This window comes from Grampus griseus (assembly GCF_964374135.1).
Source record: "Grampus griseus genome assembly, chromosome: 20".
In the NCBI taxonomy this organism is placed as follows: Eukaryota; Metazoa; Chordata; class Mammalia; order Artiodactyla; family Delphinidae; genus Grampus; species Grampus griseus.
Window position 1 is genome coordinate 19,669,094 of NC_139014.1, and position 25,754 is coordinate 19,694,847.

Below are 25,754 nucleotides of genomic sequence, written 5' to 3' on the forward strand. Positions count from 1 at the left end.
GATGGTCATCAGTGGAGGAATGGCCAACCTGTAGGATTGTCATACGAGGGGATACTCTACAGTAGTTAAAAGGAATGAACTAGATCTACGTATGTGCTGACATGTGTAGAGCTCAGATTCATTGAGTGACCAGCACATTATAGGACAGTATTTATATTATGATTATGAAAAATGTAGGCACGCAAAACACCGTTGTCTCTTCTCCACGTGTCTATGCGCGTAAATAAAAGTGGAGAAAGAAAGGTCAAGAAAGATGTCCACTAAACTAAGAAACACGAAGGCAGAAAACCAAGATGGGGTGGAGGTCAAAGGCAACATGATTTTAGCTGTTCTAGTGTGGATTTTTTAAAAGGAGGATGTATTCATGTTGCTTCTATTAAAACATAACTTAAAAGCATTTCTTAAGTTCACAAGGGATAATTGAAGAAATGGGCTTGGACAGAGTTAGCTGATGCTACCCCTGTTGTGCCCCAACTCTGGAAACGGAGGATTCAGGAGCTCAGTCCCCTCCCCCAGGGAAAGGACGTGTTGAGGGGATTCCCCATTTTCCCAGCCATGTGCCTCATTGTTTTGCTGGGGGACTGGTAGCTGTGTGTAGAGTATTTTAAAAATTGTCCCTTGGGATTCATTCTTCCATTTCTTAGCCAGGCGACCTGGGACTGGTTACTCTGTTTGTGAGGTTAAAATGAACCCCTGGATTTCAACAGCTTAGCGAACTGCCTGGGCCCGCAAACGCTTGGTAAAGACCAGCAACAGTGCCCAGGCTGAGCGGGTGCCATGGCGTGACTGCTCCTATTTTCTACGCCCCACATGATCTAATAAAAGGGCTTTTGCGTTTCCTTATTGGGAGGACTTTGAGAGCCGTTGCTTGGCCGCCAGAATTTGAGACCTGCCTGGGACACTGGTTCTGGGCACAGACAGTGGGGCTGTTGTGGGAAAATCTCTGTGGTCACCACAGCCCTGCTTGCCTCTGCCCCCATCTCTGCTCAGGAGCTGGGCTTGATCCGCAAACCTGCCTCATTCATGACCAGCATCTGTGATGAGCGAGGCCAGGAGCTCATCTACGCAGGCATGCCCATCACTGAGGTCTTCAAGGAGGAGATGGGCATCGGCGGGGTCCTCGGCCTCCTCTGGTTCCAGAAAAGGTGAGGCGTGGAGGGCAGAAGATGGCAGGGCCCCGTGACTCAGAGTTAATTTTCTTCCCCTGACAAGGGAGTGGGAGTGGGCAGCCTTGGGGACCATGTCCAGGTCCACTCTTTATGGCCACAGATCAATTGAAAGGTCAGAGAAAAGAGATAAAGGCTGGTCCTAGGTCTTCCAAGGACAGAAAGGCCAGCCTTAACCAAGAGAAGTAGAAAGCAATGACCTCATCAGGGATCTTGTATCAGCCCCTTTCCCATGGGAACTTTTAAAGAAACGGGCCAGAGTTGAATGCAGGCCTCTTTGAGAGAAAGGTAGGGGTTAGCAAAGGAGGTCTAGAGGCGTCCAGTAGCTTAAGGAGTGCAGGCCTGCTGGAGTTGCTGAACTGGCACAGTTAAAGTACCTTGTATTGTGTCCTCTGTAAATTTGTGTCTCATCAGCCTGCATGGAGAAAAAAATTGGTTTTCTCTGCAGCTCCCAAGCTTAGCCCTCCCCTGGGACTGACAGTTGGGCAAGGAGGCCGATGAGTACATGTTCACAGAGCCCTGGCTTGGAGTGGCTCTGGGCAGAAAGCCAGGTGGAGGTCTTGGTTTGTGTCCTGCCCTCACCTGAAGAGAGATGGGTCTTGGTCCTGCTTTGGACCCTTTGGGAAAAGTTCAAGGGTTGTAACACCCGAGCAGGTTTTACTGTGTGTGCTCTTGCGTCCCCACGGCTCCAGACTTTGGTTTTTGTTTGTTTTCTTGTTTTTTGGGATTTTTTTGGCTGCACCGCTCAGCATGTGGGATCTTGTTTTTGGGGGGTTTTTTTGACTGCGCCGCACGGCTTGCGGGATCTTAGTTCCCCAACCAGGGATTGAACCCGTGCCCTCGGCAGTGAAAGCATGGAGTCCTAACCACTGGACCGCCAGGGAATTCCCCAGACTTTGTTCTTAATCATCAGCTGGGAGGCTGATCACTGTGCACTGTGAAAGGGACAGGGATCTCACCTCCTCTCTGTCTGGCATGTGGAGAGCAGCAACCACAAAAAAGGTCACATCCTGTCACAGCAACTCAGGCTGAAAACTGCCTAAAGAAGAGATTTCAAACCCTGCTTGCTAACCTCAGTTCTAAAAGCAGTATTTGATCTGGGCGACATCCAGAGCCACTCAGGAATCAGAGGGTGCTGCCTTGGAGTTGTAAGATAGTATTAGGCCTGGACTGGGAGGTCGCTGCCTTTCTTGAGTTTGAGTGACTTGTTCAAGGAGACGGGAGACAGGAGGACCGTGGCCTTGTCAGCGTATCTCCTGTTCAGCCTCTTGCCTTTGTTCCAGCTCTCCTGTCCTCTCCCCTTCACTCCTTTACGCCCCCCTCCAGGTTGCCCAAGTACTCCTGCCAGTTCATTGAGATGTGCCTGATGGTGACGGCTGATCACGGGCCAGCCGTCTCTGGGGCTCACAACACCATCATCTGCGCTCGGGCCGGGAAGGACCTGGTTTCCAGCCTCACCTCGGGACTGCTCACCATCGTGAGTACCGTCATCCTGGGAGGTAAACAGCAGGGACACCAGGCTTTAGCATCATGCCGCCTGGCTGCAGGAGGGTCGTAGAGGGAGCCGTGGAGTGTGACACCCCGTGCTGGGGGCTGTTCGGGGCACGCCGGATTGGCCTGCGAAGCTGAAGGGGACTCCGACAGCTTGGGGCGACATGGGCTGGCTTCTCCTATAGGGCGACCGGTTTGGGGGTGCCCTGGATGCAGCAGCCAAGATGTTCAGCAAGGCCTTCGACAGTGGCATCATCCCCATGGAGTTTGTGAACAAGATGAAGAAGGAAGGAAAACTCATCATGGGCATTGGTCACCGAGTGAAATCGGTAAGTTGTCGCTCTCACGGCACTGGATCTACAGGGTGGATGAGGATGAGAGAGCACTGATCTAGTTGGGCACAGCCGGGCTCTCGGCTCCCAACATGAAAAGCTTTGTTGACAGATGCCAGCACTGAGGCAGCTGGGTTTTTTGTTTTTTCTGTGGTACGCGGGCCTCTCACTGCTGTGGCCTCTCCCGCTGTGGAGCACAGGCTCCGGACGCTCAGGCTCAGCGGCCATGGCTCACGGGCCCAGCCGCCCCGCAGCATGTGGGATCTTCCCGGACCGGGGCACGAACACGTGTCCCCTGCAACGGCAGGCGGACTCTCAACGACTGCGCCACCAGGGAAGCCCGAGGCAGCTTTTTTTCCATTATAATACAGACTGCCCTTAAACAGTTTTTATTGTGTTCAGTTGTGGTGTGAAAATACAATGAGCTGGAAACTTGGTAACTTTAGCTTCCCAGGTGAATCTTAATAGGAGAAAGGACTAAGGTCAGGGTTAAGGGGACATATTGGTCACCATAGGCTACATAATGCTGCAGGTTGCTGTAACAAACAACTCCGAAAATCTCAGTGGCTCACAGCAGCAAAGGTTCGTTTCTTACTCATCCTCCATCCACTGTGGGTTGGCTACGGTGACGGCTCTGTCATCTCCACCGAAGGAGCAGCCCCTATCCAGGAGGTGCTGGTCTCATGTCAGAAGGAAAACAGCTGTGGCAGAACCACAAGAAAGCTCTTGAAGCTTCTGTTTGGGCGTTGCACAGCCCCTTTTTCTTCACTGACATTTCATCGGCCAAAGCAAGTCAGTGTGGTTAAGCCTGACACCACTGGGGCGGGAAGAGTAATAAAATCAGGGCCAGCCCGATTGGGAGAGGCCAGCGTGACTATTCTAAGTAATTAATAGAGTCTCTCACAGGGCATCTAGTCCTCTGTGTGTCCTGTGTGAGCTGTGTTTAGAAATCAAAGGCAACGAGAGAAGGGGAGCTGCTCGGGGTCCTTGGCTCCGTAGCTCCAGAGCCCTCACTCTGCTGCTCTGAGCGGGGTGTATGACTCACATTAATACAAGAGGGTCATGCGTGCGATCCAGGCATCCCCGTGCTGGGCCAGCTCAGGGTAGATCCAGAGGCAGCTGGATGGCAAAGACTGAACCAGGGACGGTGGTTCCTTCTGAGGGATGTTGCATCTGGGCTCACAGAACTTGGCTCAGCCATCGCCACCTCCCAGGCAGACGGCACACGCACAGCGCAGGGCATCTTCCCCAGCTAGCGGCAGGCCTGTGCTGCCACGCCCAGTCTTTGGGTGCCTTCCTTCCTGGACTCCATCCTGACCTTGCGTGTCTTGGCCAAGGGAGGAGGTCCCTGTGGTATCGGGACTTGGCGGGCGCCTAACCTGTCTCACTACCCACCCCCCACCCCCAACAGGTGATTAGTGTGGGTCTCTGAACAGAAGGTTCATCGCCATTCATCTCAGGTCCAGACGTTTTCCTGGAATTTCAGGGATGCTTTGCTGCTCCACTGCCAACACGTGCTTGCGTAGTTAAAAACCTAGAACTTGGTTACAGCTTGACTACGTTGCCAAGCTGGTGGGCAGTATGGCTAGCGGCTAGAACCTCAGACTTCCCATTGAGGGTAGGCGCCCCAGCCCTGCTGCCTGACCCTATGGCTGACTTACCCAACATCGCCACATCTCAGGTGGTTTTGAGGCTCAAATAAGATATGAGAGGACGTCAAAAAACCTTAAGCCCCACAGCAGTGTCGTGATCTGTGCTGCATGGAATCATACATGTGGATCAAGTCCCTGAAACACACCTCCTGGATATGACACGTACAGTTGTGTCCACCTGTGTGAGACACAAGCATGAACATATCTTTTTTTTTTTCCCCCTTTGGCCGTGCCACACAGCATGCAGAATCTTAGTTCCCCAACCAGGGATCCAGGCCCCAGCAATGAAAGCGCAGAGTCCTAACCACTGGACCACCAGGGTATTCCCAGGAACATGTCTTTTAACAGCAGTGTTAGAGTGGGTTCCTCTGTAACTTTGGGTCACTTCCTAGATAAACAACCCAGACATGCGCGTGCAGATCCTCAAAGATTACGTCAGACAGCACTTCCCTGCCACACCCCTGCTTGACTATGCCCTGGAAGTAGAGAAGATTACCACCTCGAAGGTAAAAAAGAAAATGTCCCTAATGCCCGAATCAGAGTTTTGGCTGAATTTCTCGGGGAAAATGAGAGCCAGGTTACATTTTGACTGTGCAGCTAAAATTGAACCTGGTTTTCTGGAAACTTTTGTTTCTGTTGTTTAACTAAGTTGAACAGGCGTACTAAGTGTCAACGAGGGGTTGGGTCCTTTGCTAGACATTGGGAATTAAGTAAGACACTGTCTCTCCTAATCAACTGGGATGTTTTGGCGGGAGCCTTTTAAATGGTGGTCAGGAATTCGTAGTAATAGTTGTCATGGTAATAGTGGAACATTACGAGGAACAAAAATGAGTACTAATGATAAATACTTGGAATTTTTTTGCCTTCCCAGAAACCAAACCTTATCCTGAATGTAGACGGTTTAATTGGAGTTGCATTTGTAGACATGCTCAGAAACTGTGGGTCCTTCACTCGGTGAGCTTGCAGCTATATTCTTCTTCCTAATGCCTACTGATTTTTCGTGTTTCCTCCCAACTCTAAAAGCAACGCATGCTCATTAGAGAGGATTTAGGAAATATGGAGAGGTATAAAGAAGAAAAAAAGTGCCTCTACACCTACCATCCAGAACATCCCTTTTTTCTACTTTGAGTTCAAAGAGAGCTAGCTTCTCATTCCTGGGCAGAAATTGTACTTTCTTTGGGGAGGAGGGCAGTCATGTGAGCCACTGTAAAACTACAAGTGGATTGTGTGTTGCAGGGAGGAAGCTGATGAATATATTGACATTGGAGCCCTCAATGGCATCTTTGTGCTGGGGAGGAGTATGGGCTTCATTGGTGAGTTGGCAGTAAGAGTTCTGTGTGTTTGTTTTTGTGTTTTTTGTTTGTTTCTGTTTTTGTTTGTTTTACCCCATGGTTCAGGTATACCGCTTAACCTTTGTGGCCAGTTTTCTGGGAGAGAGATGACACCTTGTCTTAATCATTGTTCCGAATCCTTCCTTTCTTAAACTTCTGCCTTATCTTTATCTTTGTTCCTTTGTTCTTGGAAATGAGTTTGATTGCTAGCCCAGGGAAACAGAATGAAGTCCAATAGTCCCCTTTTACCAAGGCTGGCATCTGCCTGGGGGATGGATCGGGATGTCCTTCCCCATTTGTTTTGTATTAGTTAAGATTTCCCTTCCTTATCTCCTCCCCCTCACCAAAATTTAAAAAACTCACCAACTCTTAACAAAAAGATGCGTTTGCTTCATGTTAGGACACTATCTCGATCAGAAGAGGCTGAAGCAGGGGCTGTATCGTCACCCATGGGATGATATCTCATACGTTCTTCCGGAGCACATGAGCATGTAATGGAGCCAGGAACCCTGCCACAGTAAAGTGAAGACGAGAACGCCTCCCCCCACCCCCGGGAAATAGCCACAGACAGCTGGCACTGGAGCTTGCTTAAAGGGTGGGCCTGGAATGTAAACAGCCACCAGTGTACAGGCACCGAAGACCAACACCCACAGGCTAACACTGTTCAGTCTACACAAAGAAGCTTAATATTTTTTTTATAAGCATAGAAATAAGAACCCAGCCAATACTTGTAACATTTGCTTTGCTACCTGCTGTATTTATTATATGGAAGCATCTAAGCACTGTCAGGATAGTGTTTTTCCTCATTGTAGGGTGTTACAATGTTGCTTTCTTTTTTCCATTAGTTAAAAAAACGTTTTCCCCTTGAAGGAAGGGAATGACACTTTTAAGACCTCAAGATACTCTCCACTTAAAGGACCCCTAATATGTTGTTTTTCCTTTTCGCCCTCCTCATATAACCTGAAGAGCATTGTATTAATCTGATTTTTTTTTTAGGATCTTTTCGTATGTTGTGTGTTAAGAGTTTGTTTGGTATCCCCCTGAAATGTTCCATGTTGCAGACCAATGTCAGGGGGACAGGACTATTGCATCCTTAGCCATTGTTACAGAATATGTGGAGCAGTAATTTAAAATGTAAAGTCGTAACATACATATGTTTAAAATGGAAGCGCCAAGCAAAAAGCTGTGAAATGTCTTGTGTCTTGACATTCTCTGTATTTATGCAACTGACTTGTCTGTTATCGACTTGTCCTCAGTTTGCATCTGTAATCCACAAAGATTCTGGGCAGCTGCCACCTCAGTCTCTCCTCTGTATTATCACAGTTCGGTTTAAATAAACTATATAGTAACAATGAAAACATACTGCTGTCTCATGTCATCCATTTCCTTTCATCTGCATTCCTTTGAAGTGTACTTTCTAATAGTTTTACTACATGTAGTTTTAAAAATGTTCATCCATCTCTTAAAAAAAAAAAGAATCAAAATACTACCTTCAAAAAACCCCCACTATCTTCTCCCGTGAATCTGTACCTTCCATTTCTCAGTGAATGGGAACCAAAGCTTTACTTAGATACTCAAGCCAAAAGCCTGCCTTCACTTCTCTGGTTGCCAAGTCCTGTCGATTTACCCCTCTGATCTACCCATATCTGGTCTGATAACTTAGTGCCCTTAGTTCCACTTTTGTCCCCTTACGGTCCATTCTCCACACAGCCACCAGCGACATTTTAAAACAGGCATCTGATTGAGCCACTCCCTTGCTTAAAGCCCCAAAGTGGCTTTTATTTATCTTTTTAACAAGTATGTATGGAACAGTAACTGTGGACCAAGCACTGTGTAAAACACCTGACAAGCATCTCATTTAATCCTCACAGCGGTCTTCCAATCTAGATAGTATCCCATTTTTTAGAAAGATAAATTAGTTCAGAGATAATAAGTAACTTGCTCACCCGCATCCACTTAACTGGGGCTCAGTCTCGAGTCTTTTTTTTCTTTTTCAATTTTTACTCCAAGGCCATTCTAAACTTTTAAATAAAAATCCAGTGTTGCCACCCAAGACAACACTGGGTGAGGGTCTAAGGGGGCTTTTGTTTTACAAAACGATCACGAAGAGCACGCTGCTCTCTAAGGGGATGGAAACAGCCATCCTCCCAAGGGCGTGTGGATGGGCGGCCCCCGGGGAGACTGTCATAACTGGGGAGCATTACGTTTGCACCTTACCTGAGGGGGACAACGTTAGGGCGGGGGGGGGGGGCGCATGCGCAGACCCAGCGGCGGCCGGCTCCGCCCCGCGCCCACTACTTATTCCCAGAATCCCTCTGTGTCGCACCAGGACTGCCGGATCCTTCGGGGACTGCGGGGTCGCGGGCGGCGGCGTCAAGATGGCGGCAGCGGCGGTGGCGGCAGCAGCAGCGGCGGCTGCGGCTGCATCTCTGCAGGTGCTAGAGATGGAGAGCATGGAGACGGCCGCCGCCGGCTCGGCGGGGCTGGCCGCCGAAGTCAGAGGCAGCGGCACGGTGGACTTCGGGCCTGGTCCTGGCTTGTCTGCAATGGAGGCGAGCGGGGGCGACCCGGGCCCGGAGGCCGAGGATTTCGAGTGCAGCTCTCACTGCTCGGAGCTGTCATGGAGGCAGAACGAGCAGCGGCGCCAGGGCCTCTTCTGCGACATTACCTTGTGCTTCGGCGGTGCGGGAGGCCGCGAGTTCCGGGCCCATCGCTCGGTGCTGGCCGCCGCCACCGAGTACTTCACGCCCCTGCTCTCGGGCCAGTTCTCCGAGTCCCGCTCGGGCCGGGTGGAGATGCGCAAGTGGAGCTCCGAGCCCGGGCCCGAACCCGACACGGTGGAAGCTGTTATCGAGTACATGTACACCGGGCGCATCCGCGTCAGCACGGGCAGTGTGCACGAGGTGCTGGAGTTAGCCGACAGGTAGGTGGCGAAGGCGGGATGTGCAGGGCGGGGGTGGGGATGCTCGCCGACCGAGGGCCGCATCCAGGGAGGGCGCAGGAGAAGGCGGGGAGGACAGTGTCCAGGGTGGGCTCGAGTGAGCCCTGACGAAGTGCATTCGTTTGATACTTATTGAGTTCCTGCTGTGTGCTGTGGGGCCGCCCCTGCGCTGGGTGCTGAGGTTGCAACCTGCCAGTCCGGCGAGGGCACCCTGTCAGACTCCAGGTGAAGGGACAAAGGCAATGAAGAAGAAGGTCCGCATGTAATAAGTACTGTGTTGACATTTAAAAAGGATGAAAGGGGGCTTCCCTGGTGGCGCAGTGGTTGAGAGTCCGCCTGCCGATGCAGGGGACACGGGTTCGTGCCCCGGTCTGGGAAGATCCCACATGCCGCGGAGCGGCTGGGCCCATGAGCCATGGCCGCTGAGCCTGCGTGTCCGGAGCCTGTGCCCCGCAACGGGAGAGGCCACAACAGTGAGAGGTCCGCGTACCGCAAATAAAATAAATTAAAATAAAATAAAAAGGATGAAAGGATAGTGATTGCGTAGAGGAAAGACCTTTCTGAGGAGGTGACATTTAAACAGACCTTTAAACGGCAACGGAGTACTGGCCATGCAAACATGGGGAATGACCATTTCTGGCAGATAGCGCAAAGGCCCTTGGGCGGGATCTCATTTGGCTTAGAGAAGAAGTAAAAAAGGAAAACTCAGTGATCTAGTGGATGAAGGGGAGAAGGGTGTGTGAAATGCGTTGGGAAAAGGAGTTTGGATTTTACTGGGTGATGGGAAGCTGGCTAAAGAAATGATCTGATTTAAATATTTTTAAAGATGATCCTGCTGCTGGGGAAGATGGATTGTAGGGGGCCCAGATGGATGTTCCAGAGACTAGGTAGGAGGCAGGTGAATGCAGTTTGGAGGTGGGGCGGAGTCTTTGGGGGCGGTATTATGTTACACATTCGTTATTTGAACAAATACCTATTGAGTACCTATTATGCATCAGTTCAGACACTGGGTTCTAAGCTGCTGGGAATTCAGCAGTGAACAAAACAGACGAAAGTCCCTTTCCACATTGCACTTACATTGGTAGATGGACAATAAATAAAACAGCATGTTAGGTGATTGCTAGAGCTGTTTTGAAAAATGAAGGATGGTGGGGCATATAGAAAGTGCTGGTGTAAAGGAGCTGTTTTTAAAATTGGATGGATAGAGAAATCCTTGTGAAGAAGACATTTTGCAAAGAACCGAAGGAAGTGAGGTTAAGGGTGTTTCAGGTTGGGGACACAGGTGCTTGTCCTGAGGTGGTGCTTGTCTGGGTGTTAGAGAATAGCAGGAGGCCAGTGTGGCTGAATCAAAGGGATGCAGGGTGAGAGGAGTAGGAGAGGCCTGAAGGTGGTAATGGGGATGGATCCGGATCCCACAGGGCCTTGTCAGCCTGTGGAAGGACTTGGGCTCTTACTCTGAATGACATGGGAAGGTTTGGGCTAGAGGAATGATGCACTTTGATTTGGAGAATGCTGTTGTGTTGAGAAAAAGGATGAGGTGGTGGGGAAGGGGCTGCAAGGGCAGAAGCAGAGAGACTAGTTTAGGAGGTTGTGGCAATGGTAGTGGAGGTTTGGATTGAGGAGGGAGAAGGAAGAGTGATGAGAAATGCTTTGATTCTAGACATATTTTGAAGGCAGAGGAGATGCATTTGCTGATGGATTTGATGTGGGGGGTTAGGGAAAAGACTGCTAGTTTTTTGACCCACTGGAAAGATGGAGTTCGTTCATTATTTATTAAGATGTGAAAGACTGCAGGAAAGTGTTTGGGAGGAAAATCAGGAGTTTGGTTTTTCGTCCAGGAAGTGTCTAGTAGGCAGTTGTATAGAAGAGCACTGGGAGCTACAGATTGGAAGGAAATTAGCAATAGGTGGTAATTAAAGCCTCGGGACTGGATGAAATTACTTAGGAAGAGAGTCTAGATAGAAAAGAGAAACAGCGGGACTGAGCCCTGGGGTTCTCCAGAATGGTAAAGAGGAACCAGCGGAGGAGACTGATCCCATGGAAGCCTAAAGTGTGTCAAGGAGGGAGTAGCCAATCATGTCAGCTCTGTCAACTGTAAGTGATCATTGGATTTGGTGATAATAGAGGTCCCTGATGGCACTGACAAGAGCCATTTAAGTCTGACTGTCAAGAGGACCAGAAAAATGATACACATGGACATGTGTGGAGAGGAGTCCAGGAAGGTCTTCCCCCCCAACCCCAAGACAGGAGATAGTGGAGCGTGTTTGTGTGCTGATGGAAAATGAATCTGTGGAAGAGGAGAAATTGATGTTATAGGACCAAAGTCCTTGAAACCAAGAAGGGGATGGAATCCATATTAAAAGTGGAGAAGTTGGACTGGGAAGGCAGAGTATAGGGTACAGCTGTTAGGCAGACAGATTGGATAGTGGGAGAGAATTCCCCGGCAGTCCAGTGGTTAGGACTAGGTGCTCTCACTGCCGGGGCCCGGGTTCAATCCCTGGTCGGGGAACTAAGATCCCACAAGCTGCGAGGTGTGGCCAAAAAAAAAAAAAAAAAGGTAGTGGGAAAATGAAGTTTCTGCCTGACTGCTTCTGTTTTCTCAAAGCATGAGACTGGGTCATCTGTTTGAGGGTGGGGTTGGGTGGGTGGATGTAGGTCTGAGAGAAGAGAGGGAGGTTTGTTGAATGCAGATGGATAGAGAAGGGTCATTGCACTCATTCAAGCCGCGTTTGCTTCTGTCATGTGAGCTTGTGTTCTTTCAGATTTACTGCTGCTTTACTGGAGAATTGGGGTGAGGAGAGGAGAGAACACCCCAGGCAGTTGACTTAACACTTTAACTTCTCTCCATATGTCAGTTGCTGAGCAGCTGCCTTGTGTTTGGCACTAAGCGCCCTGCAACCATCACATCCAACCTCACCCATCAGCTCTGAGGCAGGATTCCTTTACTACCTCCCCACCTCCCCCCATATACTCTTTCTGTTGATCACACCTACCTTGCAGGCACCTACAACCTGAAGGGATAATAGGAAGTGCCCAGCATGATGCCTGTCACATGGCGCGTGCCCAGTATACAGTAGCTATTGTTTTCATAGAGCAGTGTTTCCAAATTCCCGTCCAAGGGGATACGTGTCGGCTTACCTGGAGTGCCTGCCAAAAATCAGAAGTAGGGGGTGGGGCAGCCCAGGAGTGAGTGACCCTGGCACCGACATGTTTGAGAGCCACTAGAGCTCTTACCACTCAACCTTGTCTCTGTTTTATGTCTGAGATGGTGTGTTCTCTGGAGAGGGTGAAGGGAGCCTGTCTTGGGATTCATCTTCATATCGCAGTCAGTTATTAAGCACAATAATCACAATAGCAAATGGTTACTGACGTGAGAGAGGCCTGGACTGATGAAGTCATTCCTTTTTTTTTTCCTTTTTTGGCCGTGCCAAGCGGCCTGTGGGATCTTGGTTCCCCAACCAGGGATGGAACCCGCGTCCCCTGCAGTGGAAGCACGGAATCTTAACCACTGGACCCCAGGGAAGTCCCGATGAAGTCGTTCTTACATTATTTAATGTTCTCAGTTCTGGGGACTTACTCTTCAGCAGTGGTCTCAAATTGGCCACCCCTGGGGCTGAATTCTGCCAGATTAATTTATGTGAGCAAACAACATCTAGTCAGCTACATGCCAAACTACTTTCTTTACTTTTGTAACGTGGACCATCCTACACGTTTTCTGTTGTTGTTTTATTTCCTGGCTTCTTCAGATGTTTTCGTTTGTCTTGCCTCACCTGCTTTAATGAGAACCCAGCTCAGGACAAAACCCCTGAGCACCACCCCTGCCCCCACCCCTGGGCTACTCAAGGAGAAAGCTCTGGTGAAGAGAGGATTAGAACCTCTGACACAAAGCCTGCACCGCCATTCCCTCTGAGAGCTGACCAGACAGCCTCCCAGGAGTCACAGTTCCTGTACCATGTAGCTGATGCTAAAGAAATTCTCTTCACTGAGACCCAGCCTCACCTAAGAAGAGGCTGGTTGCTGGCAAAGGACTAGGGCAGGATGGCAGAGACAACCTTGGATAGGGATTTGCCTTTGCCAAGGGCAAGTTAAAGTGGAAATAAAGTATGGGACTGTTGCACTTTATTGAAGGATATGTTCTGAAACACCTTACATAATCAAAAATTCTGTGTGTGTGTGTATTATACATACTTTGTGTAATATATAGTACATATAAACTATCTAATGGAAATAATTTAAAATATATAAAGATGATTTTTATATATGCTTTTAAACCTACTTTTCAGCACAATCCTTTTTAATTTGGGAGGATATGCTTTTTCAGGTGTTGTGCATGAAGTGAGATGAAGCTTACATTTCAGTTTATAATTCAGATGCTCTCAAAAGTACAGCCACATAAAATACGCACATTTGAAAATTCTTTCTCTTTTTCTTGATTTTAGGTTCCTATTAATTCGTTTAAAAGAATTTTGTGGAGAATTTCTCAAGAAAAAACTTCATCTGTCTAATTGTGTGGCCATTCATAGTTTAGCTCACATGTATACTCTAAGCCAACTTGCTCTGAAAGCTGCGGATATGATACGGAGAAACTTCCACAAAGTAATTCAGGATGAGGAATTTTATACTTTACCGTTCCACCTCATTCGAGACTGGCTGTCAGACTTGGAGATTACAGTTGATTCTGAAGAGGTTCTATTTGAAACCGTTTTGAAATGGGTTCAGAGAAATGCTGAAGAGAGAGAGAGATACTTTGAAGAACTTTTTAAATTGCTCAGATTGTCCCAGATGAAACCTACTTACCTTACTCGTCATGTCAAACCAGAGAGGCTGGTGGCCAATAATGAAGTTTGTGTCAAGTTAGTGGCCGACGCAGTGGAGAGGCATGCTCTTAGAGCCGAGAATATACAGTCTGGCACGTTCCAGCATCCTGCTTCTCATGTCTCATTATTACCTCGCTATGGGCAAAACATGGACGTGATCATGGTTATTGGAGGCGTGTCAGAAGGAGGGGACTATTTAAGTGAATGTGTGGGATATTTTGTCGATGAGGACAGATGGGTAAACCTACCCCATATTCATAATCACCTTGATGGACATGCTGTTGCAGTAACAGAATCCTACGTGTATGTTGCTGGGTCGATGGAACCAGGGTTTGCTAAAACTGTGGAAAGGTATAACCCAAACTTGAATACCTGGGAACACGTTTGTAGTCTGATGACAAGGAAGCATTCTTTTGGACTAACAGAAGTCAAAGGGAAGCTATACAGCATTGGAGGACATGGCAACTTCAGTCCTGGTTTTAAAGATGTGACTGTTTATAATCCCGAGCTTGATAAATGGCACAACTTGGAATCAGCACCAAAGATTCTTCGAGATGTTAAAGCACTAGCCATTGAAGACCGGTTTGTGTACATCGCTGCCCGCACTCCTGTGGACCGGGACACTGAAGATGGATTAAAGGCTGTCATCACTTGTTATGATACGGAGACTCGACAGTGGCAAGATGTGGAATCTTTGCCACTTATTGACAATTACTGCTTTTTCCAAATGTCTGTGGTCAATTCAAACTTTTATCAGACAGCCTCATGCTGTCCCAAGAGCTATTCTTTAGAAAATGAAGAGGCAGTAAGAAAAATTGCCAGCCAAGTTTCCGATGAGATCCTTGAAAGCTTACCTCCAGAAGTCCTAAGCATCGAAGGAGCGGCCATTTGCTATTACAAAGATGACGTTTTCATTATTGGAGGCTGGAAAAACAGTGACGATATTGACAAACAGTATCGGAAAGAAGCTTACCGATATTGTGCCGAGAGAAAGAGGTGGATGCTTCTTCCTCCCATGCCACAGCCTCGTTGTAGAGCCACTGCCTGCCATGTGAGAATCCCATACCGGTACTTGCATGGCACTCAGAGATATCCTATGCCTCAAAACTTAATGTGGCAGAAGGACCGGATCAGACAGATGCAAGAAATACATCGACACGCCCTAAACATGCGACGAGTGCCAAGCTCTCAGATAGAATGCTAGGTTCTCTGATATGTGCAGCTCAAAACCGTTATACCTGTTCATGAGGCTGAAGATACCCAGACTGTTACTTGAAAAAGTATGTCAATAACTTATTTTCTACATGAACTGATTATCGCCCCATATAAAGGAGATATAGTCAAAAACTGAAGAATGGGAAGATCAATTCAATACATGGTAATTTTTGTTAGTTTGCAGTCTTTATCCATCTTTGGTTTGCGTGTGTATTAGCTGAATAAGATCTTACTAAAGATAAGTGGAAAAACCAGGTGTAGTTACTTGACTGTTTGTCTGCCAGCAAGTTTTAACTCCTTTGTCTTAGGGTCTTATGTTTTGAACATGCTTTAAGCACCAGTTATATTTGCACATTTACTTTGATAATCTTTTTCATTTTTTTCCCGAATGGTTGGTTTTGACAAGATCAGAATTTATGCATTGAGCCGTCATCTACAGGAGGTATGTGCAATAGTGAGATTGAAATTTGAAGGGAAAAGCACAGTATTTCAGCAAGGTGATTTCAGAATGTTTGCATTGATACTTCTTTATATTTGTTTATCTACAAATGCTGTCTTGTTTATTTCTAGAAGAGATGATTGATAAGAACTTTGTGATTGGCTCATGCATTTTTTGAGTATTTTTCATTTCTTTAGCAACTGTGTTATAAACTTCAAGTCATCGCTCTGAGACAGTGGTAGTTGGCAAGAGTACTGATCTTTAGCTGACTGATTGAATACAGAAGAAGTCATATCTGTGAGATTTATTTCTCTAAGAAGAAAAGTATTATTAGTCTAGAGTAAGAAATCAAAGGCACCGAAAAATTTAAAAACGCTTTTTTCGGGAGTTGCAGGCTTATTTGAAGATAAATTAATGAGTGTAAATAATGCCAATGACAATCGACACAATGCCTTCAGTTTTAACTTTTGCTCTGATGCATATTGTATGGAATCCTTACCATTCCTTTCTAAAAGAAACTTCCTTCAAAATGGGAAGGAAGTAACAATTTAGAGAAATGTTGCTAAAGAGAAGCCTTATTATTTCTCAGCCTGGATTATTACAATGTTTTATCCAGTTGCCCTAGACTTTCATTGGAACTTTGCCTGAGCCTAGAATACTACATTTGGGCGCATAATTATGGCTCTTAAAAATTTATCACTTTGGTTTTCTTTTATTTATTTTTATGCATTCTTCTGATATTCTTATCTGCGCCCAGGCTTTATGCAAATTAGCACTTAGGTTGACTTTTAGCACTCAGTTAACATAAGGGACTCCTGCTCTAATGGTTTGAAGTGTGGGTCCAGTATACTTTTCTTGTTTCTTTCAGAATGTCTCTACCTTCTTAGACATTCTGGAATACCATTCTAGAAGGTGAATTCCAAGTACAGTGATTTTTTTTTCCCCCTAGTCCATTATAGTTAATCTTATTAGTTGGATCAAACATCAAAAGGAAAAAAAGCACAACCAGGAATTTTGGCTCTCAGTGTGCTGTGAGACTATTAATGTTTAGCCCTTGGACTCTATACTAAGAGCTTAACTGAAATTTCTGAATCGGTATCCCTGCCTAGGACAAAGTTTTTCAATAATGTGTTGGAAATCTGCTTTAAAACCATTTAATTTAGGCCGGGGTAGGGATGGGAGACTGCAAGTCTATTTCTTTTTTTTTTTTTTTTTTTTTTTTTGCGATACGCGGGCCTCTCACTGTTGTGGCCTCCCCCACTGCAGAGCACAGACTCCAGACGCGCAGGCCCAGCGGCCATGGCTCACGGGCACAGCCGCTCCGCGGCATGTGGGACCTTCCCGGACCGGGGCACGAACCCGTGTCCCCTGCGTCGGCAGGCGGACTCTCAACCACTGCGCCACCAGGGAAGCCCTGCAAGTCTTATTTCTATATGAGGATATATTATCCTACCCCACCTCTACTGTTTTCTTAATTTCCATTTATTTGTAGTTATTTTAATAAAAGCTATTTGGATTCTGAGAAGTGCTAAGTAGTTGTGAGAGGTCTATGCAAGTAAGACAGGAAAGCTCATTGAATGAAGTTCTCATTTCTCTCTGATAGACTGTGCTAGCAAACTGCCTTTTCTTGGTGCTGTTGAAATAATTTAGTAGCTCACTAAGGTGCCAGTTTCTCTCCAGAAGGGTGTAAGGTTTTTGATTGCCTTTTTTTTTTTTGTCTCAGAGTTGTCTTCTGAGACAGTCATTACCAAGTTATTTGTAGGGTTATCTTTTTTTCACATGATGTGGCGGAAGTCATAACTCATAAGATTTAGGTAGAATCTGGTTTTGAAAACGTGATTGAAACTGTTGTTTTTTAACTCGGCAGGCAGCCGAGGCCATGGCTGGAAAGAGAGGGTAAGTCCTTCCTTCCTTGCATGACGATGTGTGCAGGGTTCCTGACTACTGGATTCCTAATTTTCATCTTTGAATTCACATGTGTGATTTCACATCAGTAACTTGTGTTTCTGAAATATCCTAACTAACTTGTTAATAAGGAAAGAAACCAGATTTGCTTAAATCTGTTCAAGGCTGACATTCTGAAATTCTAAACTGGAAGTAACTTCCTGCAGTATTTGGAAAGGTTCTGATTATGATGACCAGCCTAAAGTGGCTCTTTGGGAAAGAAATTTCCTTTTTGATGAAACCTTAAAGATTGTGTTTGATAACTTAAGAAGTTAAAAATGCAGCTTTAAAAAGACAGCTTAATGTGTATTCAAGCAAACCTTTTTTGCTTTTGTTTTTGTTTTGTAGAAGGAAAAGAGAGAAATTGATTATACCAAAAAGTAATACCTATATGAGTGAGGCTGCTTGTATCTTAGAATGGATATCCTTTAACTATACCTACCCCACCACGGTTTAAAAAAAAAAAATCAGTGTATATATTGAGAATGTCAGTCATGAGCTTAGTGTTTAAGTAATACATCTCACTTGCAGTTGTTTGCATGATTAGTCTTGTGTATCTTGATACCCAACTTTGCTTTTGCTGTGCCAATTCAAAACTACTTTGCTAAAAAAAAAAAAAAAAAACCCTCAAAATTCATTGACATCAGTTTTGTCTTGATTACTTGATTTTGTATTGTATTTCTGGGACAAAAAAAATTTTGAAATCTTTTTTTATGTAGGACAGAAGTTTGAAGAGATAGAAAGATAGTGTTTATGGCAGATTTCTGTTCTTCTGTATATTAAACTCCTCAGGCTGCTGGTAAGGCAGTTTCTAGGGCACACTTTTTTTCCTCTTTAGGTTTCTTGCTAGTGTAGACGTGGTATGTGTAAATACTTCATTCTCTGCTTCATAATTCTAATATGAACACTATACTATTGGTAGACACATAAGCTGAATTGTATATTTTAGTTACTTGGCCTAATCGAGCATAACCAAAGGGAGGTTTTTTTTGTACTTGCCTCAAACTAAGTGTATCGGCCACATTTCACGTCTTTTCCAAATATGTAGAATTGTGAAGCAAGTTCTCTGCCTACACTAGAAACATAGGGTGTGTATAGGTTGTCATTTAAGTGTAGAATATTTGGAGAAACAATTCAGTCTCTCCTTTTTTAAACTGTTAAACATTCTGTCACAGTTCGTCACTCCAGTTTGTTACTTTCTTGAGAATAGTCCATTTTTGTTTTTGTTATAATGCTTACTATTATAATATGTTTTGGTCATTGGAAACAAAACAGCTCATAGTCGTGATGTAATACAATAACAATAACAGAATCGTCATTTTGCTTCAAGGAATTTAATTAGATAGCAAATAACCACTCTTTGTTGATTACCTTTGTGGGGCTTTTGTCTTACTCTCCATGACCATTACTGGAAATGTCTGACAGTGAAGCACATACAGTAGGGCACTTGTTAACTTAATCCTCCTGCATAATGCACTCCTGAAAAGTAGTGCTTGCTACATGGTTGAAGAGCTTACGATCCATGTGCTGGGGCTCTTTGAGTTATTTGTAAAATAAATATTTAGTTCCAGTTGATATAGTGAGTTTTCTGGGCTGACAGTATCAAGCCCCTATCTACTGCAAGTATAATCTTGACTGCCCCCCCTTAAGTCAGAGGAGATATAGAATTTAGGACGCTTTGAGACATTACATTGTAAAATAGCTTGTTTTATGTTCCTAAGCTATCTTGTTCTGTGTTATAGCTACTAATCATCTCAATGTAAGTTTTAAATAAATGTATTTCTTTAGAGCTGATTTGCACTGTGATTTTTCCTTTTTAACTCTGCACCATTGAATATAATTGCTTTCTTCCTCCCCTCTTATTCCCTTCAGTCATGCAACCCTTGGCTCCCTTAAGTTGAACATTTTCCAATACTCCTAGAAGTTTAAACACTGCATTTATTTAAAAGAAAATTCTTATTGCTTGCTTAGACTTTTTATTAGCTAAGTGAAGAGGCTCATACAGGTAGGGTACTTGTCGAGGCGGAATGCCTTACTTCATCGCGCAGTGCTAATCCTGTGAAGTTGCCTCGTCTAGCTGCGTATTCCTCAACGTTGGCCAGCCCTGGTACCACACAGCAGCTCAGAGCACTGCGGTATATACTCATGTCATGAGCATCATACCACTCTTCGGTCTTTTCATCATAGCACTCAACATTAAAGGTGGTGGTAAAGCCATTAAAGCCACCCACCACAAACAAGAGGTCGTCTACCACCCCAATACCAAAATTGCTACGAGGAGTAAACATAGTGGGGATTGTGCGCCAGATATTAGCCACTGGGCTGTAGACTTCTGCACTCCTAAGTCGATTAGCTCCATCAAAGCCGCCTACCTGTGGACAGCAGAGGAAACACAGCTGGCTGTTAACCATCGCTTCTGTTTGCTGAGGATGCCCTCTTTGGGGGTGGCGGGGGGGACCAGTGATTTCATACCTCCCTCTTCCACTATCTTCCATGGAAAGAAGCTTTCAGATTCTTCCCAGTGGTAGTGTAAACCTATTTGCTAATAGGAAATGTAGGGCTATAATTTTTGTTGTACAAAAGCAACTCACCGCATATACGTGTTCTCCATAAGCAGTTACGCCTATTCCACTCCTCCTGCTTCTCATGGGTGCTATGACTGTCCACTGATTACTCTCAGCGTTGTACACTTCTGCCGTTGACAGGCATTCATTTCCGTTAAACCCACCACATATGTAGACCTGTGTGAAGAGAGTTCCAAGATTATTAAAACTGGGGAGTAGAAAGAAAGGGTGTGTATATGGTGGTGGCTGGGGCAGGGGACACTTCTGATGCCAGTCTTCAGTCTGAGTTTCTTTTTTCCACATGTGCACGCATTGCTTTTTAATAAGTAAAATCAGAAAAGATAGTCATTTGATGAAGGAGTTAGTATTGCAAAGTGAATCCTGCCACTTCTGTTTTCCATCCATTATTTCCAGGCCTGTTTGCTTTCACATCTCCTAACCCCCCCTTCCCCTGGGGTCTTACCTTTCCATGGAGTGTTGTGGCACTCGCATCACTCCTCTGTTCATGCATGGGGGCAATGAGTGTCCATTGGTTGGTCTCTGGCTCATAACGTTCAGCAGTGTTGAGACGCACATAGCCATCAAATCCTCCCATGGCATAAATAAAATTACCGAGGACTGTCACGCTGACATAGCAACGCTTGGAGTGCATCGGGGATACCTGGTGCCACGTTTTCTTGACTGGGTTAAAACGCTTGACACTATTGAAATAGTCTATACTATCGAACCCCCCAATGATATAAACATAGCCTTTCAAATAAGCTGTCCCGTGGTAGGCACGAGGACTCTCTTCCTCACAAGTGACATTCAGCCATCTGTCTGCCCGAGCATCATATGCCTCAATGGTATTGGTGGGGCTCCCACCACTCCAGCCACCAATTGCAAATAGGATGGCGTAGGGCAGGCGGGGCCTGGTGAGTGGGTTGGTGAAGTCAGAATTAGAAGATCCGTTCATGTTTAGGTCATACATGGCCTTCAGTGCATTAATGATGACTGGCTTGCATTCCTCGCTGTCTTTGATATAGTCATTCATCTTAACATTGGTCATGAAGTATTCAGCATGCATTAGACCCAGGCGAACCTAAGAAGGAAATAGAGAAAGTCATTCAGACTAGGTGTGGTGTCTGGAAAACCCATGTCCTTAAGCCCGCAGTTTTACAGTCTTCTCCGAATGCAGTAGGATCATGTTTTGTTTTGTTTTTGTAATTTACAGCTCACAGTTTAAATATTTGTGTTTTGGAGGTGGTATACATTGGATGCTGAGAATGAGCGAGATAGAAGCCACCTCAAGTGGTCACAGAGCTAGTCCATTCCTTGGCCCCTGGACAGGACTATTAGACCAGAAAAAGCTGTGGTCATTATTCAGTAATTGGATATCTATGTCTCTATATGTAAAATAACATGAATTAGCACCAAATGGCTACAATTGAGTGCAATGCCCATGATCTGGTTTCTTGTCCAACTCCTGTTTTGGTTGGGGAAACTCACAGAAGGAAAGGGGTGAGAGGAAGACCCTTTAGAATTCTTTTGAAGGCCTGCCCTCTCCTTCCCCCACTACCAGGGAGAATCTTGGTCAAAGAGAATATAACTGGAGCAGAAGGAACTAGCAATGTCAAGGGCAAAGAAAATTGCAAAATTCCAGAGAATAGCAGGGGATGCCTTCTGTAGAGGTACATATATAAGTATATGTAAGTATAACTACAGCCTTGGAATCTGTCAAACATCTGAGTATGGCTCTTGGGACAATCCCTCTGGGATAAATGAATCAAAAGTGAGCAATTAAGGGAATTCTCTGGCAGTCCAGTGGTTAGGACTCTGAGCTTCCACTGCAGGGGCATGGGTTCGATCCCTGGTTGTGGAATTAAGATCCCACAAACCATGTGGCACAGGCAAAAAAAAAAAAAAAAAGCAATTAAGCATCCCACAAAAGAATAACTAAACGACCTTGGGAAGCAAGACTGAAATATGCTGCTTCCTATTTTGGGGGTCATAAGAAGTCCATTTTACAATGGCCTCAAATACAGCATCTTCTTGTTTGACGTTGAGCTCATCTTTCTCAATGATATCCTTAAGTTCAGTGACTGAGAGCTCTAAAAACTCTTCTGAGACTTTCACCATCTCCTCAAAGTTGTGCAGTATGAACGTGTAGGTCTTCCGCCTCAGCTCAGGGCAGTAGATGTAGTCTGTGAACTTGCAGATGCCGATACAATTATCCAAACACAGCTCCGACTCGAGGAACTCACAGCAAGCCCTGACAATACCCATGATGTTAAATTGGTCTGCAGCAACCAGCAGGTTCTCCATGTTGTCTGGTGTGATGGGGACGGTCCGGGTGTACGCATATTCGATAATTAGCTTCATCATGTTGGGGGTAATGCCAGGGATGTTGTATACCTTCTTTTCAATGTTGTTCCAGCCACTTGTAAACAAAGCTCTGGAAGAAAGAAAGAAACTAGCGGTCACTGAAATACTTCTCTCTAGTTTGCCATGTTCCCTACCCCCGCCACCTTCTCTTGTTGTGGGACATTTGGACATTTTCCAAATAGTGTGCACAATAAGTAAATTGGAAATAAATTGGCGTGAGGAAGCGGGGGGAGGAGGGTAGGTTTTATACAGTGGTCAAGAGAACCTTTCCAAGAACTTTGACTTCGGTCACTTTTATTCCTATCTTCATGATAAGTAGGCTTTTTCCCATTTTGTGGATGGAGAAACTGGTATCTACAGCTGGGAGTAAGACCGAGGTCTTTTTCTGTCTCAGCCCATTGCCCACCAAATTCTATCTTAATTAAGGAAATTAAACTTGAGCAAATACACTTTTAAAACAAGTATTATTGGGCTTCTCTGGTGGCTCAGTGGTTGAGAGTCCGCCTGCCGACTGGGGGGACACGGGTTCGTGCCCCGGTCTGGGAAGATCCCACATGCCGCCGAGCGGCTGGGCCCGTGAGCCATGGCCACTGAGCCTGCGCGTCCGGAGCCTGTGCTCTGCAACGGGAGAGGCTGCAACAGTGAGAGGCCCGCGTACCACAAAAAAAAAACAAGTATTATTCAGTCAACACATATCCAGAATCTGATCGCTTCTCACCTCTCTCATTGCTACCTTCTTGGTGTGAGCCACCACCAGCTCTTGCCTAGATTATTGGAAGTAAACCTCCCAACTGATCTCTCTGCTTCTGCTTTTGACACCTCCAGAGTTTATAGTCTTATCCCAGACACCAGCATGCTCCTTATGAGTTGATGCTCCTCTTCCGCTCAGAACCTTCCACTGACTTCCCTTGTTACTCAGAGTAAAATACAAAGTCCTTACCAGGGACTACAAGAGACCTCTGAGATCTGGACCATGAATACCTCTCTAACCATATTTCCTCTCACCTTCCTCCTCACCTTGCTCCAGCCCTGCTGGCCTTGCTTTCCTTGAATACACCAGAGATGCTTCCATCTGTGCACTTTGCTTCGTACTCTGCCTGGAAGGCTCCCCCAAGATCTCCGTTATTTCCCAAGACCGCAGCCCCTTGAAGTCTTTGCTCGAATGTCACTTTGTCAGCAAAGTGATAATCCTATTTAAAATTACCACTGACCCCTCTCCATCTTCTTTTTTTCCCTAGCACTTATGACGTAATATGTATTTTATTTATTAAATGCCTGTTCCCCCTACTGGAAGGTAAACTTTACGAGAACAGGAATGTTTATACATTGTTTTATTTCCAGTACCTGTCACAAAATGGGCACTCCATAAATAATTATTGAATGAGTAAAATGACTACTATTCTACAACAACTTATTGGGTCCCTACTATGTAGCTAGGTACTTCTCTAGGTGTTGCAGAGGACAGAAGTCCCTGCTCTAATATATTTTTCCTTCCTTTTTCTAGGAAGTTTAAGGGAATGTGGGCTCAGAGATCAAATTCTCTAGAGAAGAGGTCTGAAAACCTACAGCCTCTTGGCCAAATTCAGGCCAACTCTTGTTTTTGTACTGCACGTGAGCTAAGAATATTTTTTACATTTTTAAATGGGGAAACATTTTTTTCTTTTCTTTTGGGGGGAAAATATTTTGTGACACCTGGAAGTTAAATTCAAATTTCGGTATTCATAAATAATTTTATTGGAACAGAGCCATGCCCTTTCATTTAGTATTGTCTGTGGCTGCTTTCCTACTAAAGGCAGAGTGGAGTAGTTGTGACAGAGACTGTATGGCCTGCAAAGCTTAAAATAGTCACTATTTGGTCATTTTGTATACCCTGCTCTAGGTCTAGATGAATGAGAATTTTTAGCAACGGGTGGCACGCACTTATCATATCTTCATTGGAACCGAGTACTCACATATTTTCAGCTCATGAACAAAATAGGTCTTTTACTTCCTGGGTTACAATAGTTTTGGCTCAAACTCCTTTTTTCTTCTGAAAAATATTTCCTTGGTTCTTTCCCCTCATCCCCCTTCCCACCCTCTCAGTCCTTGTTAATTTGTCACCCTGTTTGAGATAGTCTCAGATAGGGGCTTAAGGGGTGGCTGGAGTGGCACTGTCATCTAGGTTTAAGTAGGAAACCCACTACAGGTGTCCAACCTTCCCAAAGGTTGGTTTGGGTGAAAATCAAAGAAAAAAAGCATCTGGCCCACCAATAGTTGGTTGAAATCTAGTTGAAAATGAGACACAAGAGGCTCTGGCCCTAGCTGTGCCTCTTCAGAAGACAAAGGAGCCAGTCTACAGGAGCCCAGGGCTTTGACAGTGTCCCTAAACTTAAGATAATGGGGTGGGAAATATGAAATGAACCAAAATGTCTCAGAATGAGCCCCATTCCCCCTTTTGGCTTAGTCCAGCAACCGTGTTGTACCTAAAGTAGGAACTGCAGCTACAGAGGATGTTCTTGTGGGCATTGAACTCAAAACCATTGACCTTGATGACCACGTCGCAGAGCTTGCCCTCTAGCCTAAGCTCGTTGAAGATCTCACAGGTCATCGCACTCATCTTCCTCTCCATGTGAGGCTGGTGGAAACCTGCGGAGGCCGCCGTGCTCTCCATCTCCATGGTGCCCTGGGACAAGGGGAGCCAGGCTGCTCTCCTAGGGTGTCGGGGAGGGTGGTCGGGGCCCTTTAGCCAGCTGTCACTCCTTCTTCCTACTATACCTTTCACATTGGGCCCAGCAGGCAGCCCAAGTTCCAGAATCCTGGGCCCGCTGTGACATCACTCTCAGGATTGTGATGTCAGGTTCTGGAACTCTCTCCTGTCCCTGTCCTCATTCCTCCCCCCCCGCCCCCATGGCATCACTCAGGCTGAAGACCACCCCACATCTTCCGCAACCAACCACAAGCAGGACGTGACCACTGACACCACGTAAGACTTTTGATTCACTCTAGCTCCTGCTGCCCGCTTCCGGTGCTCAGTTTGGCGTCTCTGTGGCAACCATCTACCTTCTTCCGCAGCTTGGGCCTTGGCTCCTGAGACACTGAGTTCAAGGAAACCGAGTCAGAGGAGGCAGAAGGGAGAAGTAAAGCTGATGGGTTTTCATTCTGGCCCAGATGTCCAGGGCCCTCCTGCCCTCTGGACTGAGTCACTCATCTTCTGTGATGAGGAGCGAGGCCCGTGAAGGAAGCACCTTCTGGATCTTCAACAGAACTCACTTATGGCTCCTTCACACCCCCTCCCATCTGCGCCCTTTTGCTCATGCAAACCTTAAGCCTGGAAACGTCCATTCCGGTTAGGGTTTTTGTTCTAAAAAGAGTGGCACCCACCCACGTAACCCCAGCCTCTTGGGACACTCCCCGTCCACCCCCCACCCCCCGCCCCGGACCCGTTCCCCGTCCCCGCACCTCACCCCCACCCCGCCCCGCGGAAGCGACGCCTGCGCAGTGAGGCCGCGGGGCGGTCGT

General features: G+C 46.1%; 3 protein-coding genes across 5 annotated transcripts in view; 2 read left to right on the forward strand and 1 right to left on the reverse strand.

Annotated features, from left to right (window-relative positions):
- ACLY (ATP citrate lyase) overlaps positions 1 to 7,412 on the forward strand; it is a 42,650-nt gene extending 35,238 nt beyond the window's left edge. For both annotated transcript variants that reach the window (XM_082678942.1, XM_082678943.1), the window contains 7 exons: positions 991 to 1,145; positions 2,493 to 2,643; positions 2,843 to 2,986; positions 5,034 to 5,147; positions 5,513 to 5,595; positions 5,878 to 5,954; positions 6,373 to 7,412. In XM_082678942.1, coding sequence (XP_082535068.1) covers positions 991 to 1,145; positions 2,493 to 2,643; positions 2,843 to 2,986; positions 5,034 to 5,147; positions 5,513 to 5,595; positions 5,878 to 5,954; positions 6,373 to 6,467 — 819 coding nt within the window. In that variant the 3' untranslated portion in view covers positions 6,468 to 7,412. The remainder of the gene's footprint in view (positions 1 to 990; positions 1,146 to 2,492; positions 2,644 to 2,842; positions 2,987 to 5,033; positions 5,148 to 5,512; positions 5,596 to 5,877; positions 5,955 to 6,372) is intronic.
- Positions 7,413 to 8,350: 938 nt separating this feature from the next.
- On the forward strand, positions 8,351 to 19,064 carry KLHL11 (kelch like family member 11; the record flags this gene model as incomplete). 2 transcript variants are annotated; one of them, XR_014298336.1, is made up of 3 exons in its annotated part: positions 8,351 to 8,895; positions 13,353 to 15,108; positions 17,252 to 19,064. XR_014298336.1 is itself a non-coding variant. In XM_082679289.1 (2 exons), the coding sequence occupies 2 exons, from the start codon at positions 8,351 to 8,353 to the stop codon at positions 14,932 to 14,934; spliced, it is 2,127 nt and encodes a 708-aa protein (XP_082535415.1). In that variant the 3' UTR covers positions 14,935 to 15,277. The 2 variants fall into 2 exon arrangements, 1 of the variants encoding a protein (XP_082535415.1); XM_082679289.1 differs by lacking the exon at positions 17,252 to 19,064 and having other exon boundaries at positions 13,353 to 15,277.
- Positions 19,065 to 19,325: 261 nt separating this feature from the next.
- Positions 19,326 to 24,912, reverse strand: KLHL10 (kelch like family member 10; the record flags this gene model as incomplete). The annotated part of the gene is made up of 5 exons (XM_082679508.1): positions 19,326 to 19,700; positions 19,920 to 20,069; positions 20,356 to 20,973; positions 21,837 to 22,326; positions 24,719 to 24,912. The coding sequence occupies 5 exons, from the start codon at positions 24,910 to 24,912 to the stop codon at positions 19,326 to 19,328; spliced, it is 1,827 nt and encodes a 608-aa protein (XP_082535634.1).
- Positions 24,913 to 25,754: the final 842 nt, after the last annotated feature.